Here is a 14,176-nt window from a genome sequence, read left to right on the forward strand (position 1 = left end):
CTGCAGTTGGAATTTTTTTTTTTTATCCTCACCCAAGGACATTTAAAAAAATTTTTTGTTCAGATAGAGTGGGAGGGAGAGAGAGAAAGAGAGAGAGAGAAACATCGACGTGAAAGGACACATCAAGTGGCTGCCACCCGCACGACCAACCAGGGCCGGGGACAAACCGCAACCGAGGTACGCGCCCTTAGCGGGAACCGAACCCGGGTCTCTCAGGACCGCAGGCCGACGCTCTAACCGCTGAGCCAAACCGGCCAGGGCTGGAATTTTTTTCTATGAGCCAGAGCTTCTGCTTAATACCAGTCACTATCTCCCCATTATTTTGAGAACAAAACTCTTATCTTTTAAAGATAACATTCAAGCTTCATGGTAGTGTCCCTGCCTGTCATTCCAGTCTCCCCTGTCATCTCTCCCCACCCACCCACCCACATACACTCATGTCCCAGCTAAGGCCATCTCTTAGTTCTTCACACATCCCTCCAACTTAACCCCAGCCTTTCCCCTACAATGCTTTCCACTTACCTATGTTTCGGGTCTTGGCTTAAAGATCAACTCCACTACCCCAGACCCCTGCCCATCCCCCAAAGTCAGGCTTGCCCCTCCTGGGTCTCACAGCTGCCCGTCCTTATTGCCACTGTTCAGACAGCTCATTTCACCCATTTTCTCACCGGACCTCAAAGACAGAAATGACATCTTATTTATTGGGGTGTTCATCATAGACCAACAGTTTCTTAAAATAGTGGGACACGCTAAAACTTAGAAGGAAGAAGTCAGAGTCGTTGGACAAGTTTATTGAAGCTGAGAGGTTTTCCCACCACCAAGATGGTTTCTGGTGCCCGCTGTATGACATCTCTCTGGCCACAGGCCCCATCACCAAATCGGGACAGACTCACACCTGTTTGTTCTGGACTGTGAGTTGGCTCAGCTGCAGCCCCACGTGCTGTTGCTGGATCCGCTCAGGCCCTCTGGAAGGTCTGCTTGCACACTTGGCCCTCGCAGAACATTTCCTAGGGGTGGGGAGGCAGGGCAGATGACAGGAGATGGCATGGCGTATGTTGTTATCCACAACCCTCTGACACCCGATGAGTGGGGATCTTTCTTCCTGACACCAAAGGTGTGCTGTCTTTGCCACGCCCCTTCTCCAGCGCTGACTCCAGCTGGTATCCAGGAAGTCAACTCAGTCCTGACACTAACAACCCAGAGTTAGTGCACAGCCCACAGGTGAAGGGCTCACTGCCCCCACTTCAAACGTCAGTTGCAAGTCCCAGGCCATCTATACTTCTGACGAACCAGTTATAAATTGGGGGCTCCCGTGACTCCCTCCTGAAGGTCAATAATTTGCTAGGATGGCTCACAGAACTCAGGAACATGCTTCACTTACATGTACAGGTGTTTTACATGTACAACTCAGGAACAGATGCACCAGAGAAGATACTGGGGTGGGGGGAGCTTCCATGCCCTCTCCCACTGCAATGTTTTCACCAACCCAGAAGCTTCTGAACCCCTTCATTAAGGGGGGGTTTATGGAGGTCTCACTACATAGGCATGATTAACTGAATCATTGGCTACTGGTGATTAACTCGACCTCCAGCCTCTTCCTCTTCCCAGAGGTCAGGAGCCAGGCTGAAATTCCCAACCCTTCTGTTGTTCCTTGACCTACCTGGTGATCAGCCCCCATCCTGAAGCTGTCTAGGGACCCCCATCACCAGTCATCTCATTAGCATACAGAAGACACTCTTATTTCTCTGGAAATTCCGAGGGTTTTAGAAACCAGGTACAAAGACCAAATATTTATTTTTTATTACATCACAGAATGTGAGAATTGTCCTGTGAGTACCCTTAGGGCGAGGGTCCTTCCATGCTCTGCTTGGGCAGAGTCAGTCGCTGGATATGCCAAAGGAGGACTCACGCAGTTCGAACATGGCTTCTTACCGCCCACTAATCTGAATTCTTAAGCAAAGTTGTACTTTTTTTCTTTTAATCCTCACCTGAGGACATTTTCCCATTTTTTTGTTCAGATAGAGTGGGAGGGAGGGAGAGGAAGAGAAAGAGAGAGAGAAACATCAACATGAAAGGGACACATCGAGTGGCTGCCACCTGCACGACCCAAGCAGGGCCGAGGACAAACTGCAACTGAAGTACATGCCCTTAGCAGGAACCGAACCTGGGTCTCTCTGGACTGCAGGCCGAAGCTCTAACTGCTGAGCCGAACGGGCCATGGTGAGGTTGCTGGTTTGATTCCCGGACAGGGCACATGCCCAGTGGGGGGCATGCAGGAGGCGGCCAATTGATATTCTCTCTCATCAATATTTCTATCTCTCTCTGCCTCCCCCTTCCTCTCTCTCTAAAATCAATTTAAAAACATAAATTAAAAAGGTAATGATGAGCCTGGCCAGTGTGGATCAGTGGTTGAGCATCGACCCATGCACCAAGAGGTCACTGGTTCAATTCCCAGTCAGGGGACATGCCCAGGTCGTGGGCCTGATCCCCAGTGTGGGGCATGCAGGAAGCAACCAATTGATGTTCTTTCTCATCGGTGTTTCTATCTCTCTCTAAAGTCAATAAAGAAAAAAAAAATTAAAAAAAAAAGACAATGATGAGCCCTGGCTGGTTTGACTCAGAGGTTAGAGCGTCAGGTTGTGGACTGAAGGAGTGTGGGTTCGATCCCTGGTCAAGGGCACATACCTGGATTGTAGGTTTGATCCCCCAACCCTGTCTGTGCAGGAGGCAACCAATCTCTCTCTCTCTCTCTCTCTTTCTCTCTCTCTTTCTCCCCCTCCCTCCCTCCCTCCCTTCCTCTCCCCCCCCCTCCCTTCTGCTCTATATAAAAATCAATGGGAAAATATGCTTGGGTGAGGATTAACAATAAATAAATATATATATATAAATGGCATTGATGAATGTGCCTCGACAACATGATCCCTCTGTGAATTCTTCCTAAGGGAATAAGACCATGGATGCAAAAAACTCCATGTCCATGAATGGAAGCAGCAGCAGCAAACACCCTGAAACAATACTCTGGACACTTTTAAGAACATGGTTTACTAAGATGAGAGTCCATTAACCTGATGGAACATCATGCAGCCAGATTGCTACTTTTGTACATATATATTCAATTAATACATGGTAACGTCAATAGGAAAGTTATTTAGAAACCTGGAATATGTTAATTTTTTTAATCCTCACCTGAGGATATTTTTCCATTGATTTTCAGATAGAGTGGGAGGGAGAGAAACATCGACGTGATAGAGACACACTGACTAGTTGCCTCCTGCGTGACCCAACCAGGGCCGGGGACCAACCACAACCGAGGTACGTGCCCTTGACCAAAATCAAACCCACGACTCATTGGTCCGCGGGCTGACACTCTAACTGCTGAGCCAAACTGGCCAGGGCTAGAATATGTTTTTATATTAAATAAAAAGGCAGAAATTCTGACAGGCTAGAAGGTAACATGCCAAATAGAAAAATGTTGGGTTGGAATAATAGGGCTGCTGGTCACGTTTTCCTTTCTAACATTTTCTTCAATACCATATCATCTCACTAAAAATAAGCAATGTGGCCATTACCAGGTGGAGCTTGTCGCCTTCAATCCAATGGGTCCAGCCTCTGTTCTTCTTTTCCCCTTTCTGGACACAGGTGAGTCTGTCATTGTCCCAGGTCACCAAGCTCTGCATGACAGAGGGGAGAAAAACTTGATTTATTCTGGCAGGATCCTCGCCTATTACTAAGTACAATGCCAGTTAACCTGGCAAAATGAAGAGCCTACGTTATTACTTGAATCTTTCTTTACCTTGCATTTTCTGTTATCCAGGCCTTTGGTTTCTTCATCAAATTCTTCTCCAACTTTAAATTGAATAAGGTAGTTCCTTAGGCTGCTGTACGTGTGGATGGTGAAAAAATCCCCATTTTGCTCAATCACTTTCTGTGGCTTCAGCAACTTGGCTATCTTACGAGTGGCAAAGTCGATACCTTAAAGACAATTTTAAAAAGAAATCTCAACTTTCGCCCGAGACACCAAAGCAAAGAACTTGGCAACTGTCCTCAGAATCACTGCATTTGATTGCTGGTGTTTGTTTTACAACGTCAATGAAATTTGCTGCTGAGATTGGATCTATAGGGAACGCTACCCTGGCAAACCTCCATCCATGGGCTGATTAAAGTCATCAACAGCTTTCAGGGAAGACTTACTACGCTGGCTGGGCACTTTAAGTTATGGACTTGAAGCTGGGCATGGCAGAAGCAGTTTTGGGAATCCTTCCAGAGGCTCAGGCCCCTAACCAAACCTCAGTCACAGCAACTCTGCCTGTTTCTGCTTTATGTATTTACACTTCAAATTTAAGACAGCATTTGAGCCCAGCCTGGTGTGGCTCAGTGGTTGAGCGTCGACCCCTGCACCAAGAGGTTGCTGGTTCAATTCCCGGTCAGGGCACATGCCCAGGTTGTGGGCCTGATCCCCAGCGGGGGGCATGCAGAAGGCAGACGATCGATGTTTTCTTTCATTGATGTTTCTCTCTCTCTCTTCCTCTCACTTCCTCTCTCTCTAAAATCAATAAAGGAAAAAAAAAAAGACAGCATCTGAGCCCTGGCCAGTGTTTCCAGTGGTTAAAGCATTGGCCTGAACACCAAAGGGTCTTGGGTTCGATTCCTGGTCAAGGGCATGTACCTGGGTCATAGGTTCAATCCCCAGCCCCAGCTGGAGCTTGTTCATGGGACAACCAATCGATGTGTGTCTCTCTCACATCAATGTGTTTCTCTCTTTCTCTCCCCACCTCTTTCCCTCCCTTCCACTCTCTCTAAAAATTAATGGGGGAAAAAATCTTCGGGTCAGGATTAAAAAAAAAAAAAAGACGGCATTTGGATAGCTTCTGAACAACAACTATAAAAATAACAAACTCAAAAACCACTGCAATCATGCAGATAATTCTATTCATTTAGAAATCTTGAATAAGCTTGAAAAAAGATCATACATGAAAACATGGAATACTAAGAAGATCGGCATTTTGGTATATAGAAAATGGATTTTAATCCCATTTCTCATTTATTAGCTTTGAGCACCTTATGTGGCCAGAGGTTGTAAATGCTTGCTCCCCGTTCTTCAGGAATTTATAACCACGAACGATGGGGAAACAGGGGAATCTAAATCTCCCTTTAAGAAGAGGATCTTCTCCCATCAGAGGAAAATTGAAAACAACCTTCTTGAACCTAAAAGCACTTCGATTATTTGTGCCACAAATCCCTCTATATACCATGTGCTGAGTTTAAAAAGAATCTGAATGTAAGAGATTGAATAATTCACTGAGCACTTTGTTAATTTAAATATTTAACTGGGACAAAGACCTCAAGCTAAGCTCTGTTTTCAGCCAAAAGGGATAGATCGCCTGGTTGTATTTTCCTTCCATCCCATGAACGAGATAAGGACTTTCTGGTTTTTATTACAGGAGCCATCTTTATTCACCTGAAATACAAACCTCTGTGTTTAAAAAACACTTTTTAGTTCACTGTGTAAAGTTATAAGACATCGCTCAGATGGAGAGAATGTTAATACAAAATATACGTAATCCAACAATTGAATTTACAAGGAGCTTTCATTTTTTAAAGTGAAGTATAGGATTTCTACCAAAGTCTCCTTGTAATTCTTTTTTTGTAACATATTTTACCCATTTTTAAGCATAAAATTCAGTGGCATTGTGCAGTCACAATATTATGCAACCATGAGCATTATCCACTTCCAGAATTCTTCCATCATCCCAAACAGAAACTCTGTACGTGATGGAGTTCAAGACACACTCCCTCAAGACCTGGCACAACTTGGCATAGTGAATATTTCAAGCCGAAAATATTTGAGAAATGGCTGGTACGGGAAGGCACCTCTGACCTTCCCCTGAAGCAGGTCATAAAACCCTCCGACGAGAGGTGCCCTCCTCATAACAGAGGGAAGGAGCATCCTTACCTTCATCAGCAAGGGACACAGAGAGGAACCTGAAAGACGGGTCTTGCTAAGTTTCTAAGTTTGATTACTTTTGAGTTCTAGAATGTGTTTTTTGTTTGTTTGTTTTTTCTTTTCCTTATTGATTTTAGAGGGAGAGGGAGAGGGAGATGGAAACATCGATGAGAGAGAACATTGTTTGGCCGCTTCCTGCATGCCCCACACTGGGGATCAGGCCCACAACCTGGGCATGTGCCCTGACCGGGAATCGAACTGGTGACCTCTTGGTGCATGGGTCGATGTTCAACCACTGAGCAACACCGGCTGGGCTGATGCTACTTTTCATAGATTCTGTTTCCCTGCCAAAATTAAGTTCAGCATAACTGCTTTATAGTCTATTTCTGACTATCGTCTATTTCCAGTGTCTGGAAACCCTGTTTCTGTTGTTTATTTCTATTGAGTCCTACTACTGGAGTCTTTATTTTTCAGCTTTGCTGAGGTATACTTAATATACAAAAACTGCACATACTGTATTTAATGTAGGCAATTTAATGAGTTTGGACATATGCAAATACCTGTAATACCATCACCATAAACAAGGTAATAGTCATATCTGATAACACCTCCCAGAGTTTCCTTGTCATGGTGTCTTATCTCGTAGATACTTGATAACTTTGATTGTTTACTGAACATTGTATGGAGAAGTTATTTGTGGTAACAATTTAAGATTTTGCATGTTCTTTTCTCCAAAGAGGTGTTTTTTTAATTTTATTTCTTTTAAGGGCACTAGCTCTCTAGAGGTGCCTTCATTCAAGTTCAGGTCTTGAGATTTTTCTGGACCACAATGATGATTCCAAGTCAGACAACAGTCTATTCAAAAGCTATTTATTTCCAGGTCTCCCTTTCTCCCCTGGAGTAGCTTTTCAGAGAAGTAGCCCAAAGTAGGTGTTTAGAGGGTCTCTACCATTGACTGACTTGGGACTCCAATTTATGCCCCCCTAACCCCATGAAGCTCCCAAAAGTGTAGCTTAGTCTCACGACCACCCTGAAGGTAAGAGGCATCTGAAGTGCTGGGCTCACCTGTCTGGATTCTTACTCTCTCCCAGACCTCTCAGCCTGATAGTTCTTTATTATTCTGATAGTTCTCTGAAGTTCCATAAGGAGATTATATCTTAGTCTAGCTGTCATCAGTGAAAGTTAGTACAAATAACTTGTTTGCCATTACCAGAAGGAGAAATCCCCAAGAAAAGTCCAAAATTTTCTGTGTAAGTTGGCATCAGAACATACATAAGTAGGGACAATACGTTTTACAGTATTTATAGTCTGCAAGTTGTCCCATGGATGACTTGATATATCAAAGAATAGCACCTCTTAAATTCCCATTTGCATCCGAATCACCTGAGAATCTGATTATGCAGATTCTGATGGCACAGATCTGGGATCCTATCTGAAGCAGCTCTTTCTGGTCCTTGAGGAAGGAGATCCTAGACTCATCTGGCCCCAAGCCCATTATTTGGCCAGGGGGAGATGGGTGGACTCTGGACTGTGTGTTTTTTACATGTGGAGGGCAGCAGAGAGTGCGTGCCACACGCACACACGCACGCGGGCCAAATAATTTTCTTCTCAGCTTGTTGGGAATTGGCAGTAGGTTTCAGGGCTGATTTCAGCTATTGTATAAAATGCTAAGCAACCCCTTGGTTTTTAATTTAGATACTCTTAGAATATCAGATCTGGTCCAACCACCCCATTTAACAGATGGGAAACTAAAGGAACAAAGAGATTATCAAGTGCTCACTATCTGGGTCTGATGCTCTGTTCTACTAAGTAGCCTCTACTCCAGAAATTCCTAGTGCATTTCTTTTTCTTTGGGAAAATAGACATTAAATGTTAATGTATTGCCCTGGCCAGTTCGGCTCAGTGGTTAGAGTGTCAGCTGCGGTTCATAGGGTCCCAGTTTGATTCCTGGTCAAGGGCACGTGCCTGGGTTGCAGGTTTGATCCCCAGCCCTGGTCGGGCTCATGCAGGAGGCAACCAATTGCTGTCTCTCTCACATAGATGTTTCTCCCCCCCGCCCCAACTCTCTCTAAAAATCAATGGAAAAATATCCTCCGGTAAGGATTCACAACAACAACAAAAAAGTTAATGTATTGTTTGGGTCCAATCTCTTTCTGGAACCTGAACCAAAATAAGAAAAGGAGTTGCAAGGCAGGATGTCGACTCAACACTCTATGGCTTAATGTAAATAAATAAATAGCCCTTGTTAGCTTCCAGGGTCTAATACAATGGCAGGTGACAGATAAGCCTCTATTGAAATCAGTGGGGAAAGTGTCAAACAGGAGAGATCATAGCAGAGTGTGCAGAAAAGCAAGACAGTGAAGGATTGCTTTTCTGGTTCCTTCTCTAAGAGGTTTGCTCTCAAAGCCATGGAAATTGCTAAACAGGAAGCACAGTTACTAAACAAGGCACAGTTCAAAGCCGTCACCTGATTTTTAACACTTTCTCCTCCACACAAGTAGTCAGATACTAGCCAGAGAAACCAAGGAACAAATGGTCACATGTCACCACTAATTTGGGGTGGAGAGATTAGTAAAATATCAGGAATTACTCCCATTGGGGAAAAGAAGCATTAATTCCTCCTTATGCACTGCAAACGATGAGGAAACGAGATTCAAATGAAAGGGTAGCAGGCCCTGGCCGGTTTTGCTCAGCGGTTAGAGTCTCGGCCTGCGGTCCAGAGAGACCCGGGTTCGGTTCCCGCTAAGGGCACGTACCTCGGTTGCAGTTTGTCCCTGGCCCTGGTTGGTCGTGCGGGTGGCAGCCACTCGATGTGTCCCTTTCACATCGATGTCTCTCTCTCTCTCTGTTCCTCGCTCTCCCTCCCACTCTACCTGAACAAAAAAAAAAAATGGAAAAATGTCCTCGGGTGAGGATAAAAAAAAAAGAAAAGAAAGAAAGAAAGGGTAGCAGAATATGGGACCCCCCAAATATGCCAGTTTGGCACATTGGTTCCTTTGAGCTGAAGACCACTGGGAAGAAGCAGATAGAAGGAACGCTCTCTGCCCTCCTCCACTTGCCTGAAAGAGGTCATCAATTTGTAAAGATTGTCCCTGTTCGTACACCCAGACCCAGGCTAAGGTCTCAGGACTGAAAATCTACCTTTGTAAGTGGAGGGCAGGAGAGACTGAAGAAGGGGGCCGGCCACTTCCGCCCGGTAATTAACAGAGTTTATTAAGGGGAACTTACATGCAAGGCATGTCTTGGGTAGCTACAAGGTGAAATGAATCCCCTCACTGCTTGGCAGGTGCCAAAGAATTGTATAGGGTAAAGTAAGGGACAGTCACATAAATGCTACCAGGTATGGGAAATCATGTTACATGCCTGACCAGGTCAGGACAATAACCTGTTCCAGCACATGGCAGGACGCTTGGGGAGGGGCGCTGATTTTTGTCAGAATGATCAAGTATGATCAGACAATCAGAAGTGGGGTTTACAGAAAGTGACCTCCTTTCTGGCCCGGCTTGTAGGACAGACATCGGTCATATCATGGGACGGTCTCTCTTCCACACTCCCCGCTCCCATCTGTACTAGGATGGACAGAAGTTAGGGAGACCACTCTAGACTCATCAGTCTGGAGATGGCATGAGAAGCATCTACATAATAAACTTCACTAACTAGCCTTTATTTTCCCTTAGTTTTCCCATATATTTACTTTCCCATTACTTGCCACCCTGGAAACTCAAAGTCCTTTTGTCTTGTCACTTCTCTACAAAAGTATGACTCTGCTAAGATGCTGTATAAGCTCAAGTTCTAACCACTCCTTTGAGATACTCATTGCTGAGTGCTCCCGTGTATATGCAGGATGAAGGTGTTAAACCTCTGTCTGTCTGTCTGTCTGCCTCTTGTTAATCTGTCCTTTGTTAGTCTAATTTACAGGCCACAGCCAATGAAGCAGATGGGCAGAAGGAAAATATGTATTTTTCTTCCCTGCAAGGTTTTGTGTCGCTATAAATCAGATTTTACTCAGAAGTTCCAGACTTCCCTACTTAGTGTGAGAAGGGGAGGGGAGGAAACCCTACCACGGGCTCAGAGATCTGAAAATTACACCGGAATGTACAGAACTGGTACATTTCTAAATGGTTACAATGGCTAATTTTCTGTAATACATATTTTACCACAATAAAAAATTGGACTCCCGGCTCAATTTACAGATGGAGAAACTGAGGCGCGGTGTCTGATAAGGGGGCGGAGCCAGAGCAGCCCCCAAGCCCCCATACTCCCAGCAACTCTGACCCATCTGTCAAAAATGCCACCGATTGTTGTCATTTAGTCAAAAGCACTTGATACAAAGTAGGTGCTGGGATCCATCAAATCTGAAGAATGAGACTCAGGGCAGGACAAACTGGGGTTGGGAAGGAAGGAAGGCCTTCTACCCTTAGGGCGGGAAACATTCTCCAGCCCCCTGGGAAGCAAGGACATTGGTCAGACCCTGCTGCCCCCGACACACCCCTGAGGGCCGGCTTGGTCCCTCGCTCCGTGTCTCAAAGGGCAGGCGGGCGACCGAAGGGACACTTCCAGGCACTGACCGACCCTCCTCCGGCTGGAATTGCGTCCCAGAGGCGGGGAGCGAGGAGAGGGGAGCGGCCTCTAAGGGGCCTGGGTTTCTTGACCCCACGGAAGTCCTCGAGGGACGAAGTGAAGTCAGAAACTAGAGGTGTCCACCGTGGTTCGGAATCTGGCGGCACCGAGTCACCTGGGGCGGGGCTGGGAGCCTGCGTCGGCGGCGGGAGCTCCTACCTGCGTCCCGGAGAAGCTCCAGGCGAGGCTGATGCTGCGGGACGGGGACCGCCCTGGGGGCACCCCTGGGCGACTGCCCAGAGCCCCACGTTAAAGGCGGCTGGGGGGCGAGGGGCGCCCGGGGAGGGGCTTCGGTCCGGGGCGCCCCATCACATGGCCGAACCCCCATCGTGTCCCTGAGTCTTCTTGCGAGGTGTCTCACGCCACCCGCGACTCCGCCCACGCCCACGCCACGCTGGGACAGGAGCGAGACATCGTGGAGGGGACGAGGAAGGACGGGAGCGGGGAGCAAGGACGGGGGCGATCAGCCGGGCGAGGGGCAGGGAGTGGGGGAGACGGAGGGCTGGGGAACAGGCGAATAGACGGGCGGACTGGCAGACAAACTGGGTCGGTAGACGGAAGGGTAGACGGGGGACAGGGGGACCAGAGGAGGCGGAAGACAGAGGACAGGGGGACGCGGCAGCCGGGGAATGAGCGGACGGATGGGTGGACCGAGGGATGCAGGACAGACTGGGGGACTGGCAGACGGACGCGCGGGGGGACGAACAGACGCGGGAAGGAGGGACAGGGAGCCCAGCTGCTTTCGCTCCGACCCGAGACGGCGCGGCCGCCAGCGGCCCCTCCTGCCCCTCCGCCTACCTAGGGCCAGCATGTAGCCCTCGAAGTTGTCGCTGCTGAGCAGGTTCCAGGTGCCGCTGAGGTCGGCGGGCATGGCGAGGCTGGGGGCGACACCCGGTGGGCGGGCAGCGCGCGCTCGGCCCTAAATGCTGGGCCGGGGAGGCGGGACCGGGCGGGACCGCGCGGGGCGGGGCGGCCAGGGGAGCCGGGACACTCTCCGAGAGGCCCAGTCCCTCCTGGTTCCTTGGCCACGTGCTCCTGGTTTTCTGCTACCGCCCTTGGAAACTCCTATTTCCCTTGAGCCTTCCTCCTCCTCCAACCCCAAACGCGCGCACACCCCCAGCTGTGACCAAGGCCACACTTGTTTCTCTGTCTACATGTTAAGGACCAAGGGATCGCCTTCAAATTCATGGCATTAATTGCGGTGTCAGCTGCAAATAATATATTAACAAACCCAACTCTGGTGGTCTCAATAAATAGAGATTTGTTTTTCTCATCTGTCAAGCAGTCCTGGGCTAAGTGGCTGCTGGCGCGATTTGGCAACTCCACACCTCGGAAGTGGCTTCTCTGAGTCTTATTCTGGTTCCTTAACACCTTACTGTCAACGAGGTGGCTGCTAGGTTTGCAGCCCGGACATCCTCATTCAAGGTGGGGATCAGGAAGGAAAGCACCACCTGCCATGGTCACTTCAGGTTTTTCTTTACATTCATTGACCAAAGCTGGTGTCATATGCCACTGCCAGCTGCAAAGGAGCCGGAGGACCTAGCATCTAGATTTAGCCTGGACAGTAGAGAACAGCAGAAGGGAAGGGGGCTGGCAATGTGGGCTAACCTGGAACGTTAGCCACAAACGCCATCTACATGGGTCGTTTCGAAGATTTATACGTTCATTTCTGACCCCTCGCATGAGCTCTAGACTGAAATATAGTAACAGCCAACATTTATTGAGTGATTACTATGTGTATGATATCATGTGTCACAAAATCCCACTCCATTCGACAGAGACAAAAACTGAGACAAAGAGGTTGGTAACTTGCTGAAGGTCATATAGTTGTTGGAAGAGTCTGGATTTAAACCCAGGCGACCTGACTTCCCGAACTCATGTGCCGGCAGTTACTGCCTATTTGATGTCTCCACCTGGACGTCTTAAAGGAATCTCAAACTTAACACACCCAAGACAGAAAGCACAGAACAAAAGTATTCTCCAGCTTCCCTCATCTCTGTCAGTTGCACCACTAGTCACCTGGTTGCTCAAGCCAAAAGCCCAGTAGATATTATGGATTGCTTCCTTTTCTGCTCACCTGTTTCCAACACATTAACAAGGCCTGCTGGTTCTGCCATCCTAACCCAAACCTCTATCGTGTCTTGCCTCCTCCCCGGACTTGCCGTGTTCGCTCGGATCCCACCAAACTGTTCTCCAGACACTGCAATCAGAGTAAGCTTTTGAGAAATGTGCTTCAGATCTCATCACTCCCCTGCGTAAAACCCTTCAGTGTTGTCCTATTTTTCTTAAGTGGAAATTTGCACCCTCTGCTGTGGGTCATAAAGCTATTCCTGCTTTGGCTTCTGGATACTTCTCCGACAGTGTTACATTCTGACTCTGGACCCCCAGTCCCACCAGTTTTGTTGTGGTCGTGGTTCTGAGCAGAAGTCTAACCCTTTCCTTCTTCAGGGCCTGTAGATAGTGCTCCCTCTTCCTGGGATGTTTTTCTTCTGGGTTTTGCATGGCTGGCTTCTTTGGCTTCCAGTTCAAAAGTTACTAGAGCCGACGCTGTAACCATTGAGCCAAACCGGCCAGGGCTGAAGTATAGTTTTCTAATCATGCTCTCCACAGAGAGGAATGTTCCTTGAATACCCTGGCCTCTTCCAAACCCTTACTTCCTCCTCATGGAGGTGGAATGATTTACCTGTTTGAGAGCAAGTAGGGCAGCCGTCACCCTAATTTCCCTAAAATGGAAAGAGTGCCCAGGATGTGAACCTGTCACTGCTGAAACTGGAAAGGTTTGGGACAACCTTCATGACTTGCTTGCCAATGATCCATTTTTATCAGCTCGGCAGTGAATCCATCAAAACTTCTAAATGCCGGGTATTTAAATTAAAAAAAAAAAATGTTTTTCTTTAATGATTTTAGAGAGAGAAGAAAGGAAAGAGAGAGAGAGAGAAACATTGATGAGAGAGAACATTGATTGGCCGCCTCCTGCATGCCCCCTATTGGGGATCAGGCCCACAGCCTGGGCATGTGCCCTGACCAGGAATGGAACCAGCAACCCCTTGGTGCAGGGTTGATGCTCACACTGGCCACACTGGCCGGGCTACCCCCTCTTTTAACATGGACTTGAGGACCCAATCTTTCCCTCAGGTAGGCTGTTCCAAAGTCTAAACTGGGGGAATTAGTGTTTAAATTATTATCTGCCCCCAATGTAATGGCTAAAAAATAACAAAAACCATTAATTTGCTCACAAATCTGCAGTTTGAGCAGGGCTTATAGGAGACGGCTCATCTCAGCTTCATGAGGCATCAGCTGGGGTCACTTGACTTCTGTTTGGGGGCCTGGAGAAGTCACTTCCCAAATGGCTCAGTCTCCGGGCTGGTAAATGGGTGCTGGCTAGTTCTTAGCTGGAAGCCCATCCTGGCCTGTGGGCCGGGGCCAGGTCCCTCTTCATGTGGGTGCCTTCACAGCATGGGTGGCTGGCTGGGTTCTGAGAGGGAATGTCCCAGGAGAACTAGGAAGACGCTGCACTACCTTTTCCGACCTAGTCTCAGAAGTCAGTGGCATCACGTCCACCAGGGTCATAGACCTACCCGGATTCAAAGGGAGGCACATGGACTGCATCTC

The 14,176-nt window shown here is 47.7% G+C and overlaps 1 protein-coding gene across 1 annotated transcript; it reads right to left on the reverse strand.

Moving 5' to 3' along the window:
- Positions 1-748: 748 nt before the first annotated feature.
- RBP7 (retinol binding protein 7) lies at positions 749-11,477 on the reverse strand. The gene is made up of 4 exons (XM_036256770.1): positions 11,363-11,477; positions 3,794-3,972; positions 3,570-3,671; positions 749-1,007 (listed from the first exon to the last, which is right to left on the reverse strand). Exons 1-4 carry the CDS (start codon positions 11,433-11,435, stop codon positions 957-959), a joined length of 405 nt encoding a protein of 134 aa, XP_036112663.1. The 5' UTR covers positions 11,436-11,477; the 3' UTR covers positions 749-956.
- Between the last annotated feature and the right edge of the window lie 2,699 nt (positions 11,478-14,176).

Source organism: Molossus molossus, unplaced genomic scaffold (genome assembly GCF_014108415.1).
Source record: "Molossus molossus isolate mMolMol1 unplaced genomic scaffold, mMolMol1.p scaffold_m16_p_12, whole genome shotgun sequence".
NCBI lineage: Eukaryota > Metazoa > Chordata > Mammalia > Chiroptera > Molossidae > Molossus > Molossus molossus.